This window comes from Epinephelus moara, chromosome 16 (assembly GCF_006386435.1).
Source record: "Epinephelus moara isolate mb chromosome 16, YSFRI_EMoa_1.0, whole genome shotgun sequence".
NCBI lineage: Eukaryota > Metazoa > Chordata > Actinopteri > Perciformes > Serranidae > Epinephelus > Epinephelus moara.
This window is the reverse complement of record NC_065521.1, coordinates 19,298,676-19,310,852: the sequence shown is the minus strand read 5'-3', so window position 1 is coordinate 19,310,852 and position 12,177 is coordinate 19,298,676. Positions and strand designations below refer to the sequence as shown.

Genomic DNA, 12,177 nt, shown 5'->3' with positions numbered 1-12,177 from the left:
GATGAAATGCTTTAAAACCGTCCATCATATATTAAAGTTGAAAGAATAAACATTCAATTCTCTGCCCGGTTATTTGGTCAAACTGAGCTGCAGCTGCCTGCATCACCTGCCTCCGTTGAGGGAACATTGGAGCAGGGATTATAATCGGAGGATTACGCGCTACCGTGAAACTGTTATCCTCCATACAGGCACAGGTAATCCAATCACTGGTAACCTTCCAGCACAGCTCCGACAACTCATTTCCTCTCGAATCGCCGCGGAGTGAGGGCAGAAAACGGCACTATGAGGCCCCAGAGAAGAGCCAGGTGACAGAATGCCGTTCATTATAAGGGGAAGACCCCTGAGGGGTAAGTCAAAGGACCTGGGATACAGCAATGTAGGGCTTAATGGAGAGGATGAGGGCATGGTGTTTATCCTGCTAAACTACACTGGCAGGGGAAAGTCAGACAGACTGTTACTTTTCCAATGATCTGAATTGTTTCTTCGGGATCATAATGAGTCATGTGATGTGGCTGCATGTAAAGATTTGATCTGAAACGTGGACAGAAATATAGATTTGGCAGATTCAATACATTTTTTCATTGTTTTCAGGGACCAAACTTTAGTTGACGAGGCCTTTATTTGTTGACTCTGTGTTTGTTGTGTCACTGTGTCACATGCTGCTTAACTTAGCTTAGGCTATAGAAACACTGTTAATAAGATTTATAACTACATCTTATTAGTAACAGATTGACTTCTTGTTGGCTTCTCCCCTGTTTTTAAAAATGGAGTTCTTGTCTCTATTCACATAACATCCAATTCATTTGTGACTGCTGTTATTATGTTTTTGTAAACATGAAAATAAGTCAAATTATCTGTATTTTTTTTTTAAATTAATCACAAGATTTGTCTGCCTGTAAACATTTGGCAATCCTGCCAGACTTCATTCTGGAGTTGAGATGTTTAAAAGGCGCGCTTGACGTTTAGTGGGCAGCAACAGGTGCACATCCAGTTTGCATGTGATTCCAGTATAGCCACTTGCTCTAACTCGTATCTGTCCATCCCCAGACTCAGTGGGAATAATTGACAGCAGTGGATTGACTGCTGCTGTCAGCGCGTCCCCTCGGATCCGCCGTGAATCTGCAGCCAGGCACCCGGATGTGGCGAAAATGTTTGGCGCTCCTCTCAGGGTTTGCGGTCGGAAAACATTTTATAATTCAGGTTGACGGCTCCGTCCGGGCTCGCGCGTCGACATTTTGGGCTGTTTTTCTTCCAACGATGAGTTGGATTTAAAACGGATCTTTTCAATGTGGATGCGAGGATGCAAGAAGCAGATGAACAGTCTGAAGGTAAAAACGGTGCGTGGAGCGCAGGAGGAGAGTTGGAGCGCTGCGCGAGGGAGAGACACAAGAGAGAGGGGGCGAGAGCGCTGGTTTGGTTTATTCTCTGGATGTGTGTTTATTCTATGTCATTATATGCTCTGAGTCCTGTCTGCGCTCAGGATTTATTCCCAACTTAATTTAGGTCACGGATTGTGCATGAACACTGTGAGCGCTTGTTTTAGGTGATTATAATGGCAGCAACAGTCAAATCCACTGGGAAACGAGTTGCTGCCAGTTCTCCGAAAAATGGTTGACTATGTTTGGTCTCATATTATGGTCAAGTGGCCGTGTTGGAGCCATGTGACAGCTTGTGGAGGATGCTTTGGATTTGTGCGCCCTCCACAATGAACTGAGCGACGCTAAATCAACTTTTCAAGTCGCCCCAAATCCCGTTAGTTGCTAAAAGTGGTTCACACAAACACAGTGCTGTTTTCAAAAGCCGCCACAGGTCAAAGTAAAGTCGAGAACAACAGCCAGGGAGTCAACAGTTGTTATCCAGCAGCGTGTGACAGATGTGCGGCTGGGATTATTCTTGTCACATCGCAGAGATGTCAGAGAAGCTGTAAAGTACAGATTGCACTTGTTATTTTGCACCTGAGGTGATGTTATGTGGAGTGAGGAGGACTTGTTATCATTACTCAGATCATCTCAGAACATCTTAATTTAATCACTTTTGGCAACAAGTCCAATATTTGATCCAAGATCTGGTGCCAACTTTCTGTAAGCAACTGATTTGTAGTCTCTGCTTTGTTTTGGTGTACTGGTAATTTATTCATCTCTTCCACTTGTTCATGAGAGGCTTCATTCATGTCTTTCGCTCTCTCATTCACTCTGAAGAGTTATGTTGCTCTCAAGATACATTTCTGATGAACAATCAGTGTTTTGGATTTCAGTGTGAGAGCTGTTTCAGATTACATGAAATGTTGGTTAGCTGTAACTGGAGTCTGATGGGATTCTGCTGTAGAGCTGCAGTGAACCAAAGTGACTGTGTCAAGGGCACTGTCTTTTTCACTCGTGGTTTGCATTGATTTTAATGACTCTCTCTGTCTCTCTCATTAATGCAGGCTGTCCTGCGCTCCCTCTCTTCCACACTCTTTCTAACCAATCTCCTCATCCTCCTTCTTCTTTTTTCTTCTTCTCACTTTCTGCCCATCTTATTTCTTCATCTTCTCCTTGAAATTCAAGTTCAGCTGTCATCTTCTTTTGTCCTGATACATGTTCAGCACATACACTGCTCTTATCTGCATTAATTACAAAATAAGTATCTTCAGTACCCTAATTAAGAATCTTAATATTTTTCCAGTTTGCTCAAATGAAATTCTGTCATTTTAAATTGAAATACACATCCTCCCTTAACTCACAGCAAGTGGACACCCTGCATACAGATAGTCAGACTCACCAATTATCATTTCTTTACTTCTCTTTATTCCCCTTTATTGTAAAAAAGCTTTGGCTGTACTTACATATGGGTGTTTGTGCTTCTGTTACCTAATTTTATACTTGCTTTGTGTGATTTATAGATATTGAGGTTTACATTTTCTAGTCACTTGTCACTATGAAAAAGACGTAAGACAGTGATAAAAGGTGTCAGTGCAGAGTCTGATGATGAATTAACATGAGCGATATTATCAGCAGACATTAGATTATTGCTGATATGTCAGTATCAATGTATACCCTGTATAGTAATGCCAAAAATATATTTAAGGTCATGTAGAAACAGTGTCTCTGTTACATAGATTGTCTACCTGAGAGCATTTTTACTAAGTTTTTCTTTTTTATTTTCCTGATTTATAGTAAAACAATATACAGAAACTCTGATAGGGGAACACATATAACATTAAAGCCCCTGCCCCTCCATTCCACCCACAGACACAAAGATATACAACAAAAACAAACAGACAATGGTAATGGCATGGTTCTGTGTGGCACACACAAAGCAACTGACCAGCTATGCAACAACAGGTCAGGGCTTCCCTTCACTGGGACCAGGCTTAGGGTAAAGACTGCAGGATCTTAAAGCCATTTGAAACCATGTCTACAAAAAAACCTAAACATTGTCATTGTGGAGTGGGAAGGAAACCACCAAGATCTTTGTTTCCTGATGATTACCTATATTTTTTTTTAACTTGTCAAATATACTGTAAAATGTTATGCCCACTGAATTTGCGCTGAGACCCCGCTGAGTTCCCGCTCACCTTGCAGACTTTACATTGTGATAATGTCATGGATTTTTAAATTGCTTTTCTCAGTTTGAGGAAAGTTCTACATAATATAAAACCACCATGGCTCAAAAATTCAGAATAAAAAGATTCTTAACTGACCTTGTTTAGAGTTCCAGGTGTTCTGTCAGCAGTTTTACAAACGTGTCTTTTACAATGTTGGCCTATGGGAAAATGCTTTCTGGGCAGCAGGGTATTTTTTTGCTGCAATACCGCAAGTGGCCACTGGGGAAAAATTTACTGTAAGGGTGAGTGGCTTTCCTGGGGGCCTCGTGTGTATCCCACTGGCAAGCTTATCGCTGCTGCTCTGCACTGAGCTCGTATGGAGCTAACTGCTGACAGTGCCATCCTGGCGCACAGTGGCAGGCATTCGCTTTGTCAGCACTACTTCCTTTGTTAGCACTGTTCCCACTGTTGGCACCATTAACTACTAGCCACCGACTCAGCCACCTCCATGTTGAGAGCCATGTGCAGGCAATCCCATCTCAGACTGAGTAATATACTCTGAATGTCACATAGAGCTCCTTAAATTATTCTACATATAAAAATGTAGGTACCCAGAACAGCTATAAAAAGATAGTTTCACTGACACAGCATCAGCTGCTGCATGAGGAACATGATGTTTGCACATGCTTGTACTCACACTCACAGTCTCATATTGTTATAAACAATAATTTTCTCTGTTCCATACCTTCTCCCTCCAGGGGCACAGTATGCCAGCAACAAAAGGACGACTCCCTCCACTGACGCCTGGTCAGAAAGCCACACCCGTCTGCACCAGCTCCATCCACCTGAGCCCCTGCAGGCCCCGTCCAGCACTGGCAAACCCGTTGGCTCCTCTACCGGCCTCCTCGGGGCCAACAGTGGCATCCAGAACCCCGGTGGCACTGGTACTGGTGTCAGCCCGGTCCTTGCTTGGCATGCCGCCATTAGCGCTGCTCGCCAAGCGCAGGGCGATGTTGAAAAGCCCGACATGACTTCACGGCCCTCAGTTTGCACCACTGGAACAGCTCCTGTGGGCTCACTGGCACAGAGGAAGAGGCAGCAGTACGCCAAAAGCAAAAAACAGGGGGGATCTACCAACAGCAGGCCACCCAGAGCTCTATTCTGCCTCACCCTCAACAACCCCATCCGCAGGGCCTGCATCAGCTTGGTGGAGTGGAAGTATCCTTTAGCCCAGAGACAGAGGCTCTGGTTTGATGGATGGATGGCGGATGCTTAAGTGTCTGCATGGATTATGATTGTTTTGATAGAATACTTCATAGCTTAATAGATGAGTGGTTAATGGGGTTAATGGATGAATGCATCTTTAAATGAACTCACGCTGCCAGTGAGATAATGAACAATAACTTTATTATTACAGTGGAAATGGCCTTCAGGCTGCATGTGCTGGACTATGAATATATAGAAGGCAGGTTTCATAATCAGTTTGGTTAATTGATGAATGATTTCATGAAATAGACAGATCAATCAGTGTGTCTGCAGGTCCTTAAAGTCTTAAGATACCTTAAATTCATTTTTATAAATATTGGACCTTAAAAGTCATTAGATATTCCTTAATTTGTGAGGTCTTAACTGCCACAGACATTTTATCTAATTTCATTTATCTATCTTTTAATTTCTCATTGTCAAAATGAGTCAAGCTCTTCTGAGTGAAAGTTCACATCTTTGATGTTACCAATGGTTAAACCTACCACTGCACCTAACACTGTCTTTTACTTCATACTGGCACTTCACAGTTGGCAAAATGTAGATGAACCTATTTCACTCTCATAACCATATTCCTACATAAAGCCTTTATACTAGTTACCTGCAATTCTTGGATAAAAAAGATGATTTGTCCAGATTTCAATCAATTTGGTTTAAAATTATTGTAAAAAGGTCTAAAAATGCATTAAATTTAAGTGTCTGATACCTGTAGACACTCTGTTGATAAAAGAACGAATTATTAGATTCATAGATAATGGAAAAAAGACACTTTGACATTTTAATTTTTAACGTTATAAGCTGAAATGTAATATTTTCCTAGCCTCAGAGGCTTTAAGTCTTCATTGATTCTTTTCAAGTGAGTTTAATTCCATTATTATATGACTTTGGCTTGTTATTTCATCCAATAACACACTAGTTCCTCTGTGCCACCGTGACAAAAACAAGGCACTTCTGTCATCAGCTCAATCAGCCTTAATATATGAAGCCCTGCTGTGTCCAAGGATGCACCAACTTTCAAAACCCTGATACCAATATATATATATTTTTAAAAATGTTTTTCTTTGAGATTTCTGTGTTCCTTAACAGTTTCTTTTCCCAGACCATTTGATATCTTTATACTGCTGTCTATTTTTGCCAACTGTGTGGCCTTAGCCATCTACATCCCTTTCCCCGGAGACGACTCCAACTCTACCAACCAAGAACTGGTGAGTGTCTGGAGAATACAGAAACAAGGCTTGGTGATATACTGGGAAACTGTACTGGGGTTCGAGCAAGTATATTGTACATTTGTCATTACATGCTACTGCCACGTATATATCCCTGTTGTTGTAAAATGTGCATGACAGCAGGATATACTGTGTGATGGTACAGATCAGGATGTTAGAGATAATTCAAAGGTTTGGTTAGGAGTTGGAAGTAACACACTGGACAAAAATATTTTTAGTTGTCAGAAGTGTGTGTTGAGTTGAGTTGGGTTGTGAAAAGAACTTGTGATAGTGTATTGGAGCTTTTAATAACCTGTAAAAATCAGTAGAAATAGGAAGATCAGCAAGAACTGAATTAATAAAGTGCCGTTTTAGTTAGCTAGTGAGAAGCAGTGAGAACATTCAGAACGAGCTTGGTGTTGCATGTTGTCGACGCCTCAGCACTTGAATTTGTTTGAGTAAAAAAGATACTGTCATATTTTCTTACTTAACCCCGGTGTTCTCAAGCCATGCGGATAGTTTAGTTTTTTCACACATGCACTGCACTGCTAGCTGCTTGTGCCACTATTTGTCATCAGCCAGATGACACACAAAGCCCAGACACAACACCTTTGCATGTGTGTGATTGGCTTGACGTGTGGATTGCGTCAGAGGGCTTTCCCGGCAATATTTGGATGGATGTGTCGGGTTTCATTGTTTTGTTGACACACAAACACACACACACACACACACACACACACACACACACACACACACACCTAGTGGGTCATCCCTCTCCGTGTCACAGCAGCTCCCCATGGCACAAGAGCGGCACTGAGGTGAAAAGATAGGGAGGCAGTGAGAGATGAGAACCTGCTTGTTTTGCTGCCTCAATAATTACAGTGTGATCTGACAGCGTCAAAGTATTAACAAAATAATAATTATTACCATTCAATACAATATAATGTAAGAACCCAACTTGTTTATTACACTCAAACTATGTTCTTGTTGAAATCCACCGCATTTTTTACTTGGATTATTACTGTGTAAATAGTTAAGAGTAAGAAATCTATTGCTGTATCTGTGTGCTGGTTGGCTTGGGCCCTTCTGTGTGAAGTTTGCATGTTCTCCCTGTGTCAGTGTGGGCATGTAGGTTAGGTTAAATGGTAACTTTAAATTGCCTGTTAGTGTAAATCTGAGTGTGTCTGTGTCTATGTGTCAGCCCTGTGATAGTCTGGCGACCTGTCCATGGTGTACCCCGCCTCTCGAACAATGTCACCAACGTGAATAGGATAAGAATGATAAGAATGAATGAATGAATAAATGTTTTGCTGTTGTCAGGTGAAAACCTTGTGTGTCACTGTGTCCAAAGCATGAAAATCAGCAAACTTGAATCTATGAAACAACAACTTGTTACTCAGAGGCCTTTCTCACAGCAGATTTTCACCTATCATTGTAGGTGAAGCACGGATGAAAGTAACAACAGTAACGATGGCTCTGTTCTGTTCAAGTGTGCCAGTAAGTCATGGCAGTGAGCCAGTGTGCACACAACCAGGGCCCTGAAAGTGATGCTGACATATTAGCAGCTTGCATTACCAGGCTGCTGAATTCATGTGTCTTGTAGTGATTATAGGTAACAAACGTAGTTTTTAGTTTGTTGGACAGGTGTTTCCACTTCTCTTGCTTGATTAGACCTCTTTTCGGGTCTGTATTAGGGTGTAATGACTGTGCTTGATTGACCTCTCACCACAATGTCCCATTGTTTGAGTTGGCCATGAATCAGTTTTACAAATTTATGAATGGTAAGTTCACTTAAAGGAATATTTCACTTACACAGTTCATTTTTTGACAAAGATTTCTGTCATCAGGTTTATTAGCTCGGTCAACAATTTATTATTGGATTCTCTTATTGTTGTTAACTCCAAAACTTGGCCTTTAGAGCTAGATTTTTTGTATTTGTACAAGACAATAGTAGACAAAGCTGGAATAAATAACCCAAATTAAGATGAAAATGATCTACAGGAAAGCTTGTACACTAGTACATTTTTGTGTCTATGCACTTTACTTCACCTAAAGTAATTACTCCGCAGATTTTATTGCTAAAAGAGCAGTATAATTTCTGTGGTAGTAGTTTAATCCTGCAACTGTAGCAGTGTCCTCAGAGGACTTTGTCATGCAGTGCAAACATTTGCATTTTTCTTTGAGGCTTGCAAGGGACCCTTTTAGCTTCAGAGGGGATTGTGTCTGTTTATATGTGTGTGTGTGTGTGTGTGTGTGTGTGTGTGTTTGTCATAGTGAGAGACGGACACAGAGGAACGTAGCATGTTCCCTAAACAGATGGGGATTATTCACGCTGTCCAAGTCATCACTCGCTGCACAATGTACAGTCTGCGTGTGTGTGCGTGTGTGTTTGTGTGTGCAGCTTTTTGCATCTCTGTAAGAGTTGCATGCCACATTGCTCTTTTCTGCTTTCAGAGATGAGATGTCCAGTCATCTGTAATTTGTCATGAATTGATATTCTTTCTTTGCTAAGTATTTGTTTGGTCATCATTAATATTTCATCGGAGTTGTTAAAATGAAATTATTGTGTAATGTTGATGGAGACTGACTGTTCTCGTTTTACTGTGGTTGTTGTTGATATGGTCTTACATAGAAGTGGTAGTTTACGAGTTAGGTGCTTGCGGGAAATGGAGTGTCGTTCTTGATCTTTCATTTTTTATACAGAGCACATAATTTGATATCATATATAACTGAGTTCAGTTGATAAATGCACTTTTTGGCAGGTGCACATTTGATAGCAGCCACTGAATGTGTGAAAGAGTTCATTTCAGGCATGACACTTTGGATGGAAATACATTTTGCCTTTTAACAAGAAATATTTTGCTTCTGGAAAATGCTTTCAAAATGCTGTGAAACATTTTGCTCAAATTCTGCTCAAATACGAAAAGCTAATGAAAGTCGTCCTTTAAATGTAAAAAGAATGCTGCACTCAAACCTAGTATTTTAAAAGTATCAAAGTGTCTTAAGAAACCTCTCAAACCACTCCTGCAGCATAATCAATTTCTCCTCTGTCCACTTTTATGCTCATTATGCTCCAAACACACATTTGAGCCAAAATGTGCCACACATGGCTGAATGCACCACTTCAATTTGTTGCAGTGTGAGCAAACATATTTTCATGTGACTTATTATTAAGACCATTAACAGTATTTTATTTAATTCTATAGAGGCCATAAGGTTTTTTTTTTAAAAAAACTCATTCAAGTTGTGGGGAACACGGGTTAACTCTCACCACAGTAGTATTTCCACAACTACTGCTCCATCCTTTTTTAGACAGCGTGTAGGTGTTGTTTGATCGGCTCCTTCATAGCAAAGGATGGGAAAGAGGAAGAGAAATAGACAGCTGGGGGACACAGCTATGGCAGCTAGGAGACGTCCACACATGAACTTGCCCGTAAAAATTACCAGAAAGTGGTAATTAAATCATTAAATCACTTAAGTAATTCTCCAGATTAAGCCTTAATCAGTTGTGGTTTCTGGTGTTTGCTGCTTAGTGAATTAGACTTTATGCTACAGCTTTTAAATTGCCCTGCAATGTGCTTTTGTATGTTTTAGCCTATTAAACACAAACACTTTACATTAGAGTATTTTTTTTCTCTGACATTATTCTGTCACAGATATATTGTTACCTGAATTGTAATGACATAATATTTTTTTATATAGCATATAATGTAGAAAATGATGTTTGAGTAATTTAAGACTAAAGTCAATACATATGTCCAGCTTTGTCCTGTCAACACACCTGATTTGCAATTATTCTTTTTTAATTATTTATTTTTCAGAGAATTCACATTTTGTAATTCAAGAAAAACGAAGTCATAAGAGTAGAGAAAGACAGAATGAAGCAGGTCTTCACTTCCCTCTGGGTGTCACTGTTTTGGCATCAGACCTTGCTTTACCTTCCTGTCATCTTGAGCAAACTTTGTATTTCTCCATTTTTTGGCAAAGTATCTCCACAACTTTAGTGGCCTTGAGTTTGTCAGTTTCTGCCCGGGCCCTCAACTCCATCTCCTCCTCGAGCATTTGAAGGAGCCATGATATGTTAAGGCAGAGACCTCTTTGTTTCTTTCCTTCCATTTCAAGATGGTGGCAAGAGTCTGCCTTTTAGCTGAATGCTCCTTGGAGACACTTTTCAACTCTGCCCATTCTTGGCAAAGAGCTTCCAGGATCTCAAAGTCCCCTAGGCTGGCTGTCTTGTTCTGGTCCCGCAGGTCATTTTGCGTCTTAGGCAGCTCCACATTTCCTGTTGGAGATTGTCCTTTACTTTCTTCTCTGTCATGTACCTGCTGGCTGGTTTTTAGTGCTCTTCTCCAATGTGTTGAACCTCTGCAGGGCATTATCAGAGCACTTTGTGACAACTTGAGGACCCTTGCATGTCCTCTGCATCTTTGCTCAAGTACCTCTGCAAACTCGATTGCCTCAGATTGGTCAGCCTCTGCCTGGGCCCTCAAGGCATCTGTGTTGTAACTGAATGCTCATCTGAAAAGTTGTGCATCTCCTACAGTTTCCACACAAGTTCATCTGCAATGTCAACAGCCTCGCTTGCTTTGGCCTCTGCCTCGGCCCTCAGGTCCCTCTCTATCTGGAGCTGGTGGTTGAGCTCCATCATTTTTCGATCTGCATGATCTGCTTTCACGCTGATCACTTTGTCGACTCTTTTTCTTGAGTTGGTCAATTTCTTGACTCAGGGTTGTTTTCTTCATCTTCTCTGCTGAGAGTTTGTTTGTGTGATACAGATTTATCACCGCAATCTCCAGCTGGAGGGCATCATAGTCGCTGCAAAGGACCCTGAACTCATTCTCATACATCTCAAAGAGGTCCATGGTGTGTTTGTGGCTCTTCAAGATCTCCATTTCCTGAGTTCTGTCACTGAAAATGCTTGTTGCTGCTAATAATCCAATGAGAGCGATGTCTTACAGACTGACTGTGGCTTTCTTTCATGGAAGTGCTGATAATGACATACGATATCTTAGAACTTCAATGGTTGGGATTTTTACTCCCCAATATCGGTATCAACATCGCCCCCAAAAATGCACAGTATCAGTCTCGCTCTACTTTATATTTCTGATCAACTGTTTGGTCTTTGTGCTTGATTTTCAAGAGGAACCCAGTGGCTGCTTGAAATGTATGTATGGATGTATCAAGTTCATAAAACATGACCCATTTTAAACTGAACCTTTCAGGTTGCTAGCTGCCAGTTCTGTCCCTGTGTTTTAAATAAGAATTTCATTCCATTCATAAAAGTGAAAGATATCATTCATGGCTGTTGTTGAATGCGTGTTTTCATGAGAGAAAGTCACTGATCTTCATGAGTTTGTGAGATCTGTGGTACTGTGTATTTGAGTATGCATTTTATTTTATATAAGAGATTGTGTGTGAGTGTGAGTGTGTGAGTTGTGTGTGTGTGTGTGCGGGTGGAGGTTGAGGGATTAAGCTGGGCAGTGGATTAGTTGTCAGTAAATGAGTGGAGGTTGCAGAGAGAGGGGGAAAGAGAGATGATGGATGGATGGATGGATGGATGGATGGATGGATGGGAGGATTGTGGACGGGTGGAGAGATGTGGGGCGGGAGCTTACAAGTGGGAGGGTCTATCTATCCAATGTTTATTTCATTACATTTATGTGTCAGGGGCCATGTCCTAAAAAACATTACTCTCAAACAAAAAGCAGAGATGCTCTGTATCAGATTTAGCTATGAGCTACTTTCCATCAGGGGCAAAACTGATCTCCTTCAAGTTGCACGTGACTTGTATTTTAATGCTTCATTCAGAATTTGCCAATATGATAAATTCACGATAAATCCTTGCAAGCTCAACATTTTATTGTCAATGGATTTTCACCAAAAAAATGACTTAAATACATTTTCATATCAGATTGGATCAAAAACTTGTTCTGGCCACCACACTTTACAGTCAACAGATAATACAGCTCTGAATTCTTCCAGTTAAAAGTTAAAGGGAAATTTCGGTTTATTTCAACCTGTCTCCTATCGGCCTAAATTTGTTTCAAGTGACTAGTGACATAGACATAATAGTTAGCATGTTAGCCGTTAGCCTAGATACAGCTGGGGCGCATAGTAGCGTCAGACCTGTTAAAACGTAAGTGAACGGGCAACCTTCAAGTGCAAAGTTAGTCCACTAAACAA

At 40.9% G+C, this 12,177-nt stretch overlaps 1 protein-coding gene across 1 annotated transcript in view; it reads left to right on the top strand.

Moving 5' to 3' along the window:
* Positions 1 to 12,177, top strand: part of cacna1db (calcium channel, voltage-dependent, L type, alpha 1D subunit, b) — a 114,513-nt gene that overhangs the window by 3,524 nt on the left and 98,812 nt on the right. The window contains exons 2-3 of the mRNA XM_050063865.1: positions 4,285 to 4,744; positions 5,889 to 5,994. Of these exons, the coding sequence (XP_049919822.1) occupies positions 4,285 to 4,744; positions 5,889 to 5,994 (566 nt within the window). The remainder of the gene's footprint in view (positions 1 to 4,284; positions 4,745 to 5,888; positions 5,995 to 12,177) is intronic.